This window comes from Brassica oleracea, chromosome C7, assembly GCF_000695525.1.
Source record: "Brassica oleracea var. oleracea cultivar TO1000 chromosome C7, BOL, whole genome shotgun sequence".
Classification (NCBI taxonomy): domain Eukaryota; kingdom Viridiplantae; phylum Streptophyta; class Magnoliopsida; order Brassicales; family Brassicaceae; genus Brassica; species Brassica oleracea.
The window spans coordinates 20918559-20935825 of NC_027754.1; the positions used below are offsets into that span (position 1 = coordinate 20918559).

Here is a 17267-nt window from a genome sequence, read left to right on the forward strand (position 1 = left end):
TTTGTTTCAGGATTGTAGAGCTTGTAGCCTTTGGAGTTAGCATCATACCCAATGAAGATATACTTCTCACTTTTATCATCTAGTTTGTTCCGCTTCTAGTCTGGAACATGAGCATGAGCAATGCTTCCAAATACTCTTAGGTGTGAGACTCCGGGCTTCCTTCCACTCCAAGCTTCTTGTGGTGTATTTTCTAAAACACTCTTTGTTAGAGAATGGTTTGATATATAAACCGCACAAGCAACTGCTTCTGCCCAAAACTTCTTTGGTAGCTTCTTACTTTTGAGCATGCTTCTCGCCATCTCAAGTATTGTCCTATTCTTTCTTTCCGCTACTCCATTTTGTTGAGGGGTTCTTGGCACCGTCAACTGTGTTCGGATTCCATTATCTTCACAATACTTCAGAAACTCCTTGGACATGAATTCTCCTCCTCGATCCGATCTCATAGACTTGATCTTAAGACCACTTTCCTTCTCAACATGGGCTTTGACTTTTTGAAATTTCCAAACACTTCTGATTTTTGTTTCAAAAAGTAAACCCATGTTTTTCTTGAAAAGTCATCAATAAAGAGAATGAAGTAGTTACTCTTACCAACTGAACTTGGTTTGATCGGACCACATACATCTGTATGTATGAGTTCTAGTGGCTTTCTTGCTCTTGTCTCTGACTCCTTTGGAAAACTCATATTGAATTGCTTTCTAAGTAAGCAACCTTCACACACTTGATTTGGATGATTGATGCAAGGTAATCCTTTACCATTTCTTTCTTGGAAAGTGTCTCTAAGCTTCCAAAGTTGAGATGTCCCAATCAAAGATGCCAAAGCCAAGACTCTTCCTTGTAGCACATCTTGAGACATCGTGCAATGTCATTTTGAATGTTTAGGACAAACATTCTATTGCTTGACATTGGCACCTTTGTGATGAAATTATTTGCATTATCTCTTAAAGAAAGACTATTATCTTTTAGTCGAATGCCATAACCTTTCTCTAAGAGTTGTCCTAGGCTCAAGATGTTGGTCTTCATGCTTGGAATGTAGTAAACGTTGGAAATGAATTGATGATCTCCATTTTTCAAGCGGATGAAAATATTTCCTTTACCTTTCACATCCATCTTCGATTCATCTCCCAAAGCCACATTGGTTTTCACCGATTCATCGAGCTCCACGAACATGCTTTTATTCCCACACATGTGGTTGCTTGCACCACTATCAAGGTACCACTTGTGAACCTCATTTGGTTCATCCTTCTTGTAAGCCATCAATAAAATATCTTCTTCTTTACTCATTTCTTCAACATAGTTGGACTTCTCTTCAACTCTATTGTTGTTTGGAGTTTTGCACTCAGAAGCATAATGTCCTAATTTCCCGCAACTATAGCATTTGATGTTTGATTTATCGTACCTTGATTTTGAATTTCTTCTTCCACGACCTCTTGATGAGTTCTCTCCTCTTTGGTTGAAGTTTTCTTCATATGGCCTCCAACCTCGTCCATTTACACCACGACCTCGTCCTCGGAAATGACCACCACCACGTCTCGGATGATTTCGGCCACTTTCTTCCTTGTGATCAATTCTCATCTTGAGAACTTGTTCCACAATATCTTCTTTCTTCTTCTTCTTTTCTTCATAAGCTTGTAGTGATCCAAGAAGTTGCTCCATCATCATAGTCTCCAAGTCTTGTGTCTCTTAAATCACGGTGACAATATGCTCGAATTTTGAATCCAATGATCTAAGAACTTTCTCCATGATTCTCACATCATCTAACTTCTCACCATTTCTTTTTAGGTTATTAGTAAACGCCAAGACTCTTGAGAAGTAATCTGAGATGAGTTCTCCTTCCTTCATTTGTAATGCTTCAAATTCTCCTCTTAGAGTTTGAAGTCGTACCTTCTTCACTTGTTCCGCTCCCTTGTAAGATGTCTGAAGCTTCTCCCATGCTTCTTTGGACGTCCTTGCATCAGCAACCTTCTCAAATGCATCTTCATCTAACCCTTGATAGATAAGACAGAGAGCCTTCTTGTCTCTCTTCCTTGAATCTCTCAAACCATCCTTTTGTGCGATAAACCACCATCATTCTCCGGTTCAACGAAGCCTTTCTCGACTATCTCCCACACATCATGTGCTCCTATGATAGCCATCATCCTAAGATTCCAATTGTCATAGTTGCTCTTTGTGAGCAATGGAACTTGGAAGGGAACACCACTATTTGCCATCTTCAAAAGGAACTTTTAGCTCTGATACCACTTTGTTGGAATGGAAAACTTTATAAAGATGGAGAAAGTGTTTAGTGTTTAAAGAGAAAGAAGCTTTGTGAAGAAGAAAGCTTTTATAACTTAGAAGATGATTCTTATTACTTAGATGATTCTTACAAACTTGGATACTTCATGATGATTCAAAATGAGAAGAGATGGGAGGTATTTATAGCCTCCAAAGTACAAAATATCTTACATATTTTAATCCTAAATCTAGATAATTCTACTTAAATATCTAAGATTATTTTTCCTTAATTATCTAGAATTTTCTATGAAAATATCTAAATTTTTAACTTAAGGAGTTGGAAGATTATTCTAGAATTTGGGTTAAGGTTAGGCTAAACATGATTAGTGTTTGTTAGCCCAATAATGTGACCCAAAATCAAGTTTACTTTTCAAAAAATTTGACATTTAGCTAAATCAAGTGCTACTGCTTTATGTATCAACATCTAACTACTTGGATTGATAGTATGTAGAAAAATCATATCAGCCTATCAAGATTTGACTGTATATATGTTGCTTAGATATAACCAGCACATCATTAGAGTTCACCGTCTCTGGTTGTATGGTTCCACAATTGCGTGTTTATTTAGTCAAAATATGCAGACTTGGAAGTTTGAACAAGTATACAATCTGGTAGAATTTTGATGTCTCAATTCGTCAACTACTTGTCGCCAATAGTCTGCGTTTGCTTCCTAGAGTTTTGTGGTCGTTTTTAATCTTGTTGACACCATCTGTTTGTGGAGATTTCAAAGCCCAATTATGTATGTGTGTTATGGATCACTTTCAGGACGAGCTTCCACTCGCTAAGATAACTCGGGATAGTGCAAAGATAACTGTTGAGCAGGTTCATGGATTAATGTCACAGGTGAGTAAACACAATCTTGACGTACCCTTTTTGGTTCATGAGTCCATGAGATTTACTCAAGACTTTTTATTTATCAATGTGCAGGTTATTAAAGACATATTGTTCAGTTCCGCACGTCAGTCTGACAAAACTCCCAGCGACCAGACTGATCCAGAGCCGATGATTACATCGTGAAGTTGGTGTTCTTTTGTTTTTTCTTCCGCAAAAGACTTTGCTTCAAACCCGGTTTTTGAGAGAATGCACATTGTTTTCTGTATTATGTCTCAGAGCTTCAGTTATTAATTTTTTTTCTTTTTTCCTTGAGAACTATCTTGAAATTGGTATGAAAGGATTTGACCATGTGAAAAGTTGCTGGAACATGCTAATTCTAGAAACATAGCATATATATCATGGAAAATGTGTTATCCCTGGACAAGGATCTCATCTCCATCCCATCTAGCATGCTTGAGAGGTGGAACATGGATGGGCTACAATACTTTTTCTCAAGATGGCACACAACCATAGATGAGAAAACATCTACTCTTAAAAATTGTTCAGCCCTCTATTATCTTTGACGTTCATCCAGACAACACTAGAAGTTATGAAACTGATCGAACAAGAATAATTGTGAGCTAGTGCGGTGGTCACTGGAGAATGAATCTTTTGTTGATTTCATGTTCAAACCAAAATGTGGATACGAGAACAGACATGAACACAAGGTGATACAACCGAATTAGATAAGAATGTGTTGTCGAGATAAATAGGTATTGTTTAGGTTTAAGCAAATTACATCCTTGGACTTATATTTCCAGTGTTATTTATGAACAGAGACTAGAAAGCATGGCACTGTTCTTTGAGGTTGTAGAAACTAACGAATACTTTAAATAATGCATTTTATATAAGAATGATATCTTAAGATATTTCTCCCCTCCAAGGGGAAGAAGATCACTTGATGACCTAAATACTAAAAAGACTAACATGTTCATCATATAACAAAAAGGGTAGCTGATGTTTTCCTTAAACATGGGATCATTGATTCAGTTTTTCAAACAGCACATGGTTGTAGTGCTTGATTTTTATACATTAATCCTAACAGACATTTTTCTTTGCCTTGTTGATTAGCCATCCCTAGGCTAAACAACATGGCAAACAAGCCGATACATGCATCAGCTTTGAGTTTGGCACATGATGAGCGATTGACGATTCTGCTCCATTAGCATTATCACTGTATCGAGAGAGGACCCTTTTCTCTCAAGAAGATGCAATGCAAGAAAGTGAGAGATGTCAATACGACATGATCACCATCTGAAACTGGAGATCCCATTGGGGATCTGCTCATAATAGCCACCTCAAATTCCATAAAATGGGTGGCTTTTAGGGCAGAGGGAGAGAGAAAAAGTTGTGATAGCCAGAGAGCACCTATTAAAACATAGATGACTCTTGACTTGAGAAGAAGAAGATGAAGATTATGATGACGATGTGAAGCTTGATGGCTACCAAAGACTCTAAGCTTCTTTCAACGGTAAGGAATGAGAGGTGGCTGAAGTGGAAATCCGGTTACACCTGTGGCACAGCAAAACACACTGTCAACAATATTAGTGTACAATGTATCTCTTTTTTGGCTTTGGTGTGTATATATAATCATACACGAGGTAAGACCTCCGCATGACAAAGTTGTTAATAACACATCAAAATAAGGTTACTCCTTAAAAATGCTTTGGGGATGTGTACCTTGTTGAACAGAAATGGTGGCAGGAGAGTATTGGTGCGGGTTGTTATAAGAAGAGAAGTGGTGATAAAACGGTTGCGGTTGAGTGAACTGAACCCCACCGCTACCACAAGGATAAAATGGAGCAGCTGATGCGGCTGCTGCGGTTAGTCCACCGCTTCCACCGTTTCCATTGCTATATAGTCCATATTGTCCCCTTGAATAGCAGTCGTACACGCCGTATAAGCTCTGTATGTAACACATTAGATTAATGTTAGATATTATGTGAGCATGAATAACTAAGTTAACTGATAGACTCGTTGACAGAAAAGATTCTTCGATTCGTTATACAACTACTCTCAATGTCAGAGAGATAAAAAGTTACGGACCGTAGGGAATGGAGAGTAATCTGACGAGTATGGAGAGTACCTGCGAGTATCAAATCAATGTTTTTTCTTACATAACAGAATTACACTTTAAGAGTGATAACATGTATGAATGCACGTGGCACGTGGTCATGGCACAAGGAAAGTGCATGTGAGGAGATAGAGAGAGAGAGTAAAAATGATTGGTGAAAGAGGGAATCAATCAGTTAGTTTTACAAGCTGTCGTTGACCACTTTGTCAGTCATTTTAGTCTATAGACACTATTATTAAGCCAGTTAAAAGTAGAAAGAGATATAATTACAAATAATAATAATAATAGTGTCGGTCCACAATCAAAGTGGGAAACATTGAAAGACAGCCAGCTATGTTATGCAAACTGTTTTGTTCGATTTAATTGAGATATATGAGCTGTATGGTATCATGTTATGTCTATGCATGCATGTACTATCTCATCATCATGATCATTACATGTAAGAAAGAGAGAAAAAGAAGAAGAGTATACCCAAAGAGATTGAGAGGGAGCTGGGGATAGTGAGGGAAAGTGGGTGGTGGATGAGGTGGTCCAAAACCAGTTTGCATTGTGTTCATCATCACTCTCATATTGTTAATTCTACCTCCCCCTAACACATTCATTAAACATCAACATCACTTTTAAAATCAACACAAAAGCTATATCTATGGTCAATTAACATCAGTTACCAGCTATATATATAATGTAATTCCAATACTTAATTAGCCACACAAATTTCTAACCAATTTAAATAACTTTTTATAGACAGTTAGACACTCTAACCATATATTAACTTATAGTTATCATTTTTCTTGATCTAACTTGCGTAACATTATAAGGGTTACGCAAGGTTAGGAGAGAGAGAAATGATTTATATATGTATTAACCATGGTTAGGAGTGGAGGGTTTGGATCTTTGAAGACCAAGAGAGGCAAGGTTGCAATTTGCTCTTCTTCCGTTGATCACAGGAGTAGCGTCCACACAAGCCTTGCTCGCCGCATCTGCCTCCTTGAACGTCACCTGATCACAGCACTTTACTAATTAGTTCCCCTTTGAGGTATATATGTATAACCCTAAATATACCACTCTATATATATCTAGAAACAATGAGTTATTGTATATACGAATCCGTAGCCCTTAGATCTGCCTGAAGCCTTGTCGGTGATGACTACAGCTTCCAAAATCTCCCCAAACTGCTCGAAGTGCTTCTTCAACGTATCCTTGTGCGTCTCCCAAGCTAATCCTCCCACAAACACCTTTGTGTACGTCGTGTCTCCCAACCCTATTCCTCCCGTCATATCTTTTCTCCGATCAGATATCTATCTTTACGTTTCACTTGTGAGATTGTGAGGGACACAAATATTCATAGAAGTAAGGCTATATAGATAGTTGGAAAGAGATTAGAGATCTACTTAATAGATTCAGGAGATAAGTTTTCTTTAGGGTTGATTGATATATGTAATGAGGATGAGAAGAAAAGCGAAAATAAAAATTATGATAAAGTGCCACTGGGAAAAAGATATCGGACTTGAATTATGTATAGATACAGTCCCTATTGTTGAAAAAAAAAAAAAAGTACAGATACAGTCTCTATCCTTTTATCCACGACTCTATTGATCGTGTCTCTCACGCAGCCTCTACTCAAAGGTTATGTGGTATTGACGTGCGTAGATGGGCGTGATGATATAAGCATGGATTGTTCTTACTTATTGCATTTTATGAAGTACGTTCAATTATCTAAAGAGAGAGAGAGTAAAGGAACGAAAACAGAATTTAAATCTTAAAATGTTTTAGTTCCTTATTTTCTCATTGTATATCTGATAATCTGAACAACACATATTATATAGTTGGTCAAATTTAAGCAACGGTTGTAGTTGAATCTGCACTCGTGATTCACACTCAATCACTTGCAAGGGCTAACCAAAGACAAGAAAAGGTGTGTCATATGCCCACCCTAATTTGTTATGCTAATTTTCATTAATAATTAGTGTTAAAACTTGTTGATGTATCTCTAGGTTGAAAATTAGTTATAAGAATGCCCCATACTAGAAACAATTAAAGATCGCATAGTCGTGTCTAGATTTCTAGAGGTTTTGGGTTAAATATGTGTGGCTCTTTTTAGATTTGAGGATTTTGCAGGTTAATTCTTTCCTTTTTTTTTGCTTTTTTCTTTTATTTATGCAAACATATATTTTTAATTTAGATTTACAGTTGTCTCTTCTTCTATTTTTGACAATCAGATAAAACTACAGTTGTCTTTTTGGATGCATTATTCATTTTTACATTATATGACTTAAAAACATAAGAAGATATTTTTTTCACAAAATTTAAACTTCATAGCATCCTTTGAGTGAATCAATAGTGATAAAAGTTGATTTCTATGCTGCGTGCATGTTAATTCAGTTTATATATTTTACCTTTAGTTTAATGTTTTAAGAAATAAAGAAACTGAAAAAGCCAACCATTCAATCTCAATATAGTTGTTAGATTAAAGTAAAACACTAAATATTTAACTACCAGACCAAACTATCTAATATAAATATGGTATTTCTTATTATACAATTTAATTTTGGTAGCCTAGAGCGAATACCTCTAATCTATTAATTTAGAGTCATATATTTTATATACTGTTGACAAGTTATAGCAGGACCATTTAATTAACTACTTAATGCGTAATATTTTATTATATACATTAAATTTTAATAATAAATAAATATATCAATAATATATCAATTTTAATTATAAATTTTATTTTTATTTTTAGTTAAAACAAAACCTGTTGAGAAAAATCTAACAAAATCCTACCAAAAAATTTAATACTTTTTTTATAAAATAATGCATTATAATTTCTTAATTAGTAACATAATCTTATTGTAAATTAATGATTATTAGAATTTTATCATAAAACAAAACAAAATAAAAATTCTATGCTATTTTATAAATTTTATAATTATAGTATATGTTATATTAAAATAGATGTTCTCTATAAATTAAATATAACAAACTTATATTAAATTGCTAGATTAACAGATTTTTTTAATAAATTAGTTCATTTAAATAAATAATCATTAATCGTCAAAACGGGTTAAAATTTGTAAGGTTTTTAATACAAAAACAAAATTATTAACATATGTTAAACTGTTATATCTACAACTATATATTATCATTTATTTATTTTGATATAAATTTTTAGTTCATGTATTATTATATTTATATTTATAAAAACAATTATATAAAAAATATAACAGTATATAACTAACCTTTTAGTTCATGTATTATTATAAAAGCTATGTTACTAGAAAATTTTGAATTTTTCATAATTAGTTAAAAATATTAATGACAAATCAGTTTTACTTATAAATTTAATGCTTATTTTAATTATAACAAAATCTGTTAAGAAAATATAAAAAAAAACTTACCAAAAACTCAAACATATTTTTTAAAAATATTGAAATAATTTTGTAACAAAAAATCAAAAAATATAATTTTCCTAACTAAAAATAATAATTGTGTAATTTTTCAAATTTATTTTAACCAAGTATGAAAATTTTAAAATAAATATTAAGAACTCAAAATGGTAATATTCCAAATGCTAAAATATAAATTTTTGAAATGTAACACAAAAATAAATTATGTTGTAAAAATAAAAAATAATATAATATTTTGAATTCTTAATATAATAATACAAATTCAGAAAAACTAATACCATAACATCCACAAATATATTAATAATAAGTAATAACAATCAACAAGAATATAAAATGCATAAAACAAAGCATTATATATTAATAATGACAAATAAAAAGCTTTAACAATAAGATTATAGAGTTATAAAATATATAACACTGAATGTAAATCATATATTTAAGACTTTTATGATAATATCAAAGCTATATAATTATAAAATGATATTGTGGAGTTTTGCTGCTTACACCGTGTATTCGGCCACCTTAGAATCATTTAATATTAGGTTCATTCATAATTGAGATCCAATTAACATTCTAGATCCAAGAAGAGTTTGTTGCATTTGTGTATCTTTGGAGCTTGAATCAGATAAATGGAGGGCAAAAATATGAACTTGGGGGCTTGGTGTGAAGCTGGTAGGAACTTGGAGAGCACCAAGGAGGAATCAAGAGAAGCCAAAATATGTATAGAGAAAAAGAGACTGGCATTTAGGTCGATGGGAAAATATCGATAAAGAACTCACAAAGAAATAGAAGAATCACTCGGGCATGCATGCAACATATATTTTACATGATAAGATTTTTTTGGTGAAATAATATCAACATTAATAATCTTTTGGTCAAAGCACATGATTAAATATATTTTACGTTTAAATTGAATAAATCCCAAAAAATAATTTTCTAATTTGTTAGTATGATCTGGTTTTCGGTTTTATCCCTTAACAGGACATAATCATCCCCCTGCTAACTCATTCTTGATCTTTTGATATGATGATGATCATTATATCAAACGAATATTTAATATGTTTACGCAGTCAACCTAAAATTAGATATTCGGGAATTATTGGAATCCTGAAGAAGATTAATTTACCACATAAATAAAACTCGTTTACTTCTGAGTAGAGATGTCAAAATGAGTTATAGCTCATGACCTGGCTCAGCCAGCTCAGCTCGATTCTTTATAAGCATGATCTCTGTTTTTTAGGCTCATTTAATGAGTTTATTGATCGAGTTTAAATTAGATCATGAGTTATATGAATAATCTTTAATGAACATGAGCTAATTCATGAACTTTATATACTTTATATATGTGTGCGTATGTGTGTAAATGATTTCTATTTTTCTTATGTAAGAAAAGATATTTTTTATACTAATCATATTTATCTTTTAAAATTAAAATGTAAAACCAAAAAGTTTTAAATATATATAAGAATGTGAAAGAATATATTAATATCAATCCTCATATCATATATCTTTAGAAATAAAATGTAAAGCAAGGTATTCCTAAGACTCTCATGCGGAATATATATATATGATTTGAATAGATGAAGACTTTGAAGATGAATAAGATGAATCATCTTAAGACTTGTATGTTGAATAGACTTTTGGATCACTAATTTAATTTTTATTTAATTTATTATTAGGTTTTGATTTTATTGAGTATTTAATATTATTTTTGATTTTTAATATTTAAATTTTAAATTATGTTATAAAATTTATTTTATTTTATAATTTATTTTTTATTTTTTTATTTTTTATATTTAATCGCGAATTAGCTCATTTAACTCTTGATCTAGATGATCTAAGTTCGAGTTTACATATGGAAGCTCGTAAAATAAATAAGCTAAACTGAGCTAGCTTATGAAAGATAGGAAGTCACCCTGAACTAAACTAACTTGAGTGATTTTGACACTTAAGTTATAATCTGACCAATTTAGCGAAGAGCCAAAGATGGGCTTTCTAAATAGTCCGATTAGCCATGGAACTAAAAGCCCATTACAGTTTACATTCGAATAGCCAAACCCGTTTACTTCTTTTCGCGCGTGGGATTTAGACTAACCGATCTCTAACGACCTTTCAAATTGTAAAAAAGAAATGAAAAAGGCAATGAACTAAGAGTGAGTGGCGATTCAAACCAAAGAGACCAGACACCGTCTATTCAATGAGACTTTCCGACAAAATATGCCAAGGGTCCGACAAATGCCGCATTTATGTAAGTGGCTGGTTCAGACCGGCTGTAATCATCTCTCTGGTCTGGATACTGGTCATTTCGATCCGGTCCTCCCACGATAGCTCCGGTTAATATGTTAGGGTTAGGGTTTGGGGTGCGGAAAGACTGGAATCCGCCACTGCATCCCAGAGAATTCGAACGGACTGCTCGGCTCGGGAGAGAGGATCCTCTATGGTGGATTCGCTTGGGGAAACTCGACCCGAACCCAACCATGTAAGACATTTTCATCGGATTCACACCGAGGATGTAATCCACCTGACGCTTCGATAGGTTTATCAGAACGTTGGGAGCAATGAGAGAGTTTCCGCAGTTGAATGTGTGTTTCGAGGACTTCATGTATTTAGCGTAGGTCGTTAGCAAGAATGTTATTGATGTCACGTATTGTAGATTGCTCTGAGGTAACTTGTACATCAAGCCACCTGAAAATCAGTTTTAGGGTTAAAATATTTTAGTAATAAAGAGTTATTGATTCTCATGTATGTTTAAGTTACCTTGAGTGTACTTTGTGGACGAGGAAGGAGAGTTTGGAAGGATCTTGCACATGAAATTCTCAGCTGCTTGCTTGTAGAGCTCAAAGTTGTTGTCTTTGTTTAGTACTGCTCGCTGCGAAAGAAGATATGTTTGTGAATCACTGAACCAAGTTATGTAAAATATTTCTAAGCATTGAGAGACATACTCGTGAGAGAAGAACATAAGCACCAGCATACTTATTGTCCCAACTGAATATGTCAGGTTGGTCTCCACCTCCCAAGGATTTAATAAAGTTTAAGTAATACTGATTGTTGGTTGCTCTATGCAGCCATGCCGCTCCCCACAGAAGCTCGTCCTTGTAGCCAGAGTAGGAGCAGTAGAAAGGACAAACAGCAGAGGAAAGGGAATCACTGTAAGCACCACGGTACTGAATAGCAAACTGCATTACCTTCTTGGCTGTGGCCAGGAGCAAGCGAGAGTACTTGGGATCAACTTTCCTGAAAACCATTGAGCTAGCCGCAAGGGCAGCAGCGGTTTCAGCTGCTACATCAGAGCCAGGGTTTGAAGCTGACACAGAGTAGACTGTGCGAGGAGTGTCCATATCTTCTGGACGTTCCCAGCACTTGTGATCACCGTTTGGGTCTCCTACTCCAACGTAAAGCTTCCCAGGTGTAGCCCTGGCACATTTCAGCAGATAGTCCGTGGCCCAACGGATGGCCACACGGGCGTTCTGAAGTTCTGGTCCCATCTTCTTACCGTATTCCAAAGAGCTCCAGGAGAGCATGGTGGTGGTGAAGGCCATAGGGAAATTGAACTTCACGTTGTCACCAGCATCATAGTACCCTCCACTCAAATCCACCTGTAACTCATGGCTAATAATGTTATGCCCTTTTACTTCTAGTGACTATGGAAATATATATATATAGTTTTTGAGGGTCTTACGTGAGCAGAGGAGCCATCAGAGAGGCCAGAGTTGAACCTCCATGAGAGTTTTTGGTCACCAGGGAGGCGACCAGACCGCTGACCTTGGAAAAAGAGCAATGACTTTGAGAGTGCTTCTCTGTAATTGGGACCAGCATAGGTGTTTCCTAGTAAAAGACCAGAGAGAAGGAAAACAAAGAAGAAAGGGGAAGCCATTTCTTGTAAAAGTGGCTTTGGCTAAAGCAAAGCTCTCAGAGCACTTTTGAGGTATGGCTTGATGCTTCATATGAATATAAGCATGTATATATAGCCAAAGAATGCAAATGGCGTTGATGAGATTGAGAGCGAGGATTATGGCTTTTTGGAAGTCAGCTTAACTGCTAAAGAAACTACTCTTAAGTTCCTTCCCCTTTTTCTAATTTTTATATTATTTTATAGAACTGACGTTTGGAATTAATTACATTTAGTATCTAACTCATGACTTGATAATGTGTTATATTTTTGTCATTGTAAGATTTAGTCCTTGTTCATATGAGTTTTGATGTCTCTTTTTTGTCTATATGATCTTTGATGTTTGCCTTGAGAACATACAAGTTTTGATGTTATATACTCAGAACCGTTCTTTAAAGTAAACATAACCCGATAAAAAAAAAAGTAAACATAACCCGATAAAACATTGTTATTGGTGTCAATATTTAAAAAAAAAAATAAGTATATATAAATTTTATACTTCTTAAATTATATTTTTAAAATTTTAAATTTTGCACTAAATAATTTAATTTTTAAAATTTCAGGATCGGTTATATAGATACTTATTTTTTACCACAGTAAAGGATTATATATATGTGCGTGTGTGTATGTTAGATTTTGGCGTTACATGTACGGTTAGAGATGGATAAATGTCTTGAATCTTGGATCTTGATTTGGGTGGTTAGTTAGGTAATTTTAGTTTAGTTAGGTTAGGGTTTTGAGGATTACGATTTAGAAGGAAAAAAAACGAGATAAAAGAAGAGGGGGTGACGCAGATGGTGCCAAGATAACGGCGCCGAGTCTACGGGACTTGCACTTTAGAATAGTGTCTCATGTGTAACTAATACGTAAATGTCTAAGTGTAATCTCTTGGTTATTGTCTTGATAGTTTTTATATTATTATTATACGTGAAATAAAAATATTCGTCTCTCTTGCGTAAAAGACGGCTTAAAATCTTGATAGAGCTGAGGAGATTGGAGGTTAAGCAAACAAAACCACCTTTTTTTTTCTTAACCGACGACGAATCCCTACATAATATTTCTTGATAATGGTAGCAAAATCTCAATCAGGGAGATTCGCGGCTGAATCTATTGCACGTGTAACATAGTGATCCATATGAGAGATCCCCATAACATTGATGATTGTTTATCGATAACAAATGAAGAAAATGCTCAAAGAGCTTTATTTAAACAGAAATGGAGATAGCTTATTAAGGCTTTATTGAACAAGAAGGTAAAGAAAGGAGAAGAGATTTAAGTTGTCACCAATATCAAAATGATTCTGAAATGATATTCATAAAGATAAGGTTTTGGTTGCACAAACCGCAGCAGCATTAACCAAGGGTGCTTATAGGATGCTTAGATTTTTTTTAATTAAAAAAAACGAAAGAGAAGAAGAAGAAGAAAGAAGAGTGCTTAGTTAAGCATCACAAGCACTTGTTGCTTGCACTATTCGTGGGCTCTACTGACATGTGATGGCTCACGATTGGTTCGTTTTTATTTTATTTTTAATCAGAAAGAAAACCAAAAAAAAAAAAAAAAAAATTAAGTTCCCCAAATGGGGTGCTACGGTTAATGGTGCTCTTAGTTCCCAAGATAGAAAGATAGCATTCATATATATGCACTAGAAAAGAACCCTAAACATCTGGGCTATAACATATTATTGGACTACTTAACATTGGGTTGGGCTTGTCTTTAATAGTATCAACCTACATGTAATTTCTCCACCTCGTACAAAAAAAAAGTTTAACGACGTTGGAAGAGAAACACAGTATGTTTGCATTAATCGGTTAGTCATTAAGGACATAACCTTTTGAAGACTTATGTTGTCCAGGACCACCATATATAGTACATTAATTGAATTGATTTGTAACATAATAAGAAGATTACAATCATATAAATCTCTTGCAAAGAAATGTGATAAAAAAAACTTAATAAAGTTAGGAGACTTTTTTTGTTTGACTAAAGTTAGGAGATATTATTATTACATAGAAGTATTAACAAATTATATATATCAAGTTGAAGAGAAAATATTATTAGAATCTCTCTCCACAAGCCTAAAGATGAACTTCATGACGCTATGCTAACCGAATTCACATCTCCTTGTGTTCTTTAATATATACTGTACAGGCTTCTCTGTGTTTAAATGTGAGAGGTTAGATTTGTTGCCACAACAAGAGTGCTTCTGCTACCCTATTTACTAACCAACCGGGTTTGATCAGGGCATCTCCCTTGAAGTCATGGCCATTACTGACTTTGATTCACCCAAGCGTCGGTAACACTGTAACAAGAAGAAAGAACAGTAGCCTCAGAGGAATAGTCGGGCCCAGGAGGATAAACCAACAACCCAAACCGTTGATTGTGGCATCCGATTTAAGAAGACATATATTAACTTCATTTTCTTATTAATAGTTATACATAAATAAAATTAATAAAAAAATTTAGTTAAAATAATATTTGATATATATCTTTAGTTATGACACTTTAAAAGCATCATGTTTGAATATGAAAACTTTTTTAAAATATGATATGCATTCAGACATAATATTAATTGATGATGATCTATATATACAATTATAGATTTTACGAAAACTTATACCAAAAAAAAGTTAGAAATATCTATTAAAATACTTTTTGAAAGGTGGAGAACTATTATCAAAACACATTAACCGTGTATCGCATATTATTGACTATTATACTATCTGACGCCACAACTGAAAGAAGTTAATTAAGGTTGAAACAGATAAATAATAATTTATGGTCTAACATGTCAAAATATATTAAATAGGCTAATTTTGTTTTCAGATGATACAACTATGATTAAAATATTTGAATAGATAAATTTAGTGAATGATTTTCCAAAAAGAAAATCTATATTTTAAGTTTAAAATTTACTATTTTATGATGTGCACGATTCTGTTGTTTAATGAAAAATTTAGTCATTTTTATATTATTGCTTTGTAATTTTAGATAAAAATTATTTAAAATATAATTTTAAATTGGCTTCAAGAAAATATAAAATGTTAAACCAGCACATGAAACGAAGCATGCAGACAAATAATATAACAGATTTACGGCATGCATGATTGCTTTGTTGCAAAAGATATACGGCCTAACCTTGTACAAACAATGGTTTACCAGGTTCATGGCAAATAACTTTAGGCTCCAAACGGTGATCAAAAGAATAAGTGAGAATAGTTAATTTCTATTCATTCTTTAAATTTGATACTATTTATAAAGAATATTTTTTCCCAGATATTTTTTCTCATTCTTTTTTATTTAAGGAATTATAAAGCAAAACTATTTTTTATCAAATCCAGCAAGAAACAATAAGGAATAAGTATTTATATTATTTTGTTAATTTTTTTTATTTCCTCTTTGTTCTCATTATTTCTTTTGTGGTCACTAGCTAGAGTCTTAGTGACGTGATCTTTCATTTTTTTGTAAGGAATAAGTATTTCTATTATTTTGTTCTTTCTCTTTTTTTTATCCTTATCAAATCGGCAAGGAGCAATAAAGAACATGTATTCCAATTATTTTGTTCCTCTTCATTTATTTCATCTTTGTTCCTATTATTACTTTATTATCAAAGAAAAACGAACATTTGTGAGGTGATGATCGTTTCCATTAGTTTTTGGTTTTTGTTTTTGGTTTTTGGTTTTTAACTTTTAGATTTTGGTTTTTGATTTTCAGCTTTTAGTTTTAGTTTTTTTGTTTTTAGATTTTGGTTTTGTTGTATTCTTAGTTTTTTTTTACAAAATAAGCAATACATTGTTTTAAAATAATAATTTTAAAAAAAATTATCATTAAAATTTATCAAAATATAGTGGCTGTTATTTAAAATAAAAATATTACCATGTTTTCAATTATTTTATTTTTAAGTGTTATACTTAAATATAATTAATAAAATATCTATAAATAATAAAAATTAAAATATTTTAAATTTTGAAACTATTTATAAATTTTATTACATAAAATATTTTTCGTTTTTTAGAACTTGAATGGCTATTTTTTCAAATTAATATAATAATATTGTATTAATAAAATATTTTAAATTTTATAATTTTTAGTTGTTGTTTAGTATGTATAATAAAATTATTCAATAATTTATTTATAGATATTAATAAGTAATTGGTTACAACTAATACTAAAATTATCTATATTTATTTACATATATGAAACACATAAATTATTTTATATTAATGTTAAATGATAAAAAAAATTGTATGGAAATTTTATCTTTATGAAAATACTATTTACTTAATTATTATTTAATTAAAATATAGTATTTTATACAAAATAAACAAAATTCGTTTTTATATTGAAAACCCACAAAAGTTAGTTTTTGGCTTATCTTCACAAATTGGTTGAAATTTTGAAAAACTAGTTTTCCTAAATTTTATGGAATCTATTTGTTAAAAAACTTGATTGGCAAGTGAAATGATTTTTACAAAAACAAAAACTAAAAGCAAAAACAAAAACTAAAAGCTAAAACTTGATTTTTACAAAAACAAAAACTAAAAGCTACAACATTTTAATTAATTAATAATTAATAAATATTATTTTCATAAAGATAAATTATTATAAATTTTTTGTACATTAGCTATCATTTAAGAAATAATGTGAAATAATTTATTTGTGTTTCATATCTATAAAATAAATTTATGTATTTTATAAATAATATTAATTAATTTTATAACTTATTTATTAATTTCTATAAATAAAATAATTGAAT

General features: G+C 32.3%; 2 protein-coding genes and 1 pseudogene across 3 annotated transcripts; 1 reads left to right on the top strand and 2 right to left on the bottom strand.

Annotated features, from left to right (window-relative positions):
* Positions 1–3288, top strand: part of LOC106305146 — a 6976-nt pseudogene extending 3688 nt beyond the window's left edge.
* Positions 3289–4055: 767 nt separating this feature from the next.
* LOC106301183 (probable RNA-binding protein ARP1) lies at positions 4056–6732 on the bottom strand. 2 transcript variants are annotated; one of them, XM_013737526.1, is made up of 6 exons: positions 6322–6732; positions 6085–6217; positions 5690–5807; positions 5191–5230; positions 4825–5050; positions 4056–4676 (listed from the first exon to the last, which is right to left on the bottom strand). In XM_013737526.1, the coding sequence occupies exons 1-6, from the start codon at positions 6493–6495 to the stop codon at positions 4651–4653; spliced, it is 717 nt and encodes a 238-aa protein (XP_013592980.1). In that variant the 5' UTR covers positions 6496–6732; the 3' UTR covers positions 4056–4650. The 2 variants fall into 2 exon arrangements, with proteins under 2 accessions (XP_013592980.1, XP_013592979.1); XM_013737525.1 differs by having other exon boundaries at positions 4056–4656; positions 6322–6730.
* A 4087-nt stretch (positions 6733–10819) lies between these two features.
* On the bottom strand, positions 10820–12499 carry LOC106301181 (endoglucanase 3). Its single transcript, XM_013737524.1, has 4 exons — positions 12305–12499; positions 11568–12221; positions 11383–11494; positions 10820–11310 (listed from the first exon to the last, which is right to left on the bottom strand). Exons 1-4 carry the CDS (start codon positions 12497–12499, stop codon positions 10820–10822), a joined length of 1452 nt encoding a protein of 483 aa, XP_013592978.1.
* Between the last annotated feature and the right edge of the window lie 4768 nt (positions 12500–17267).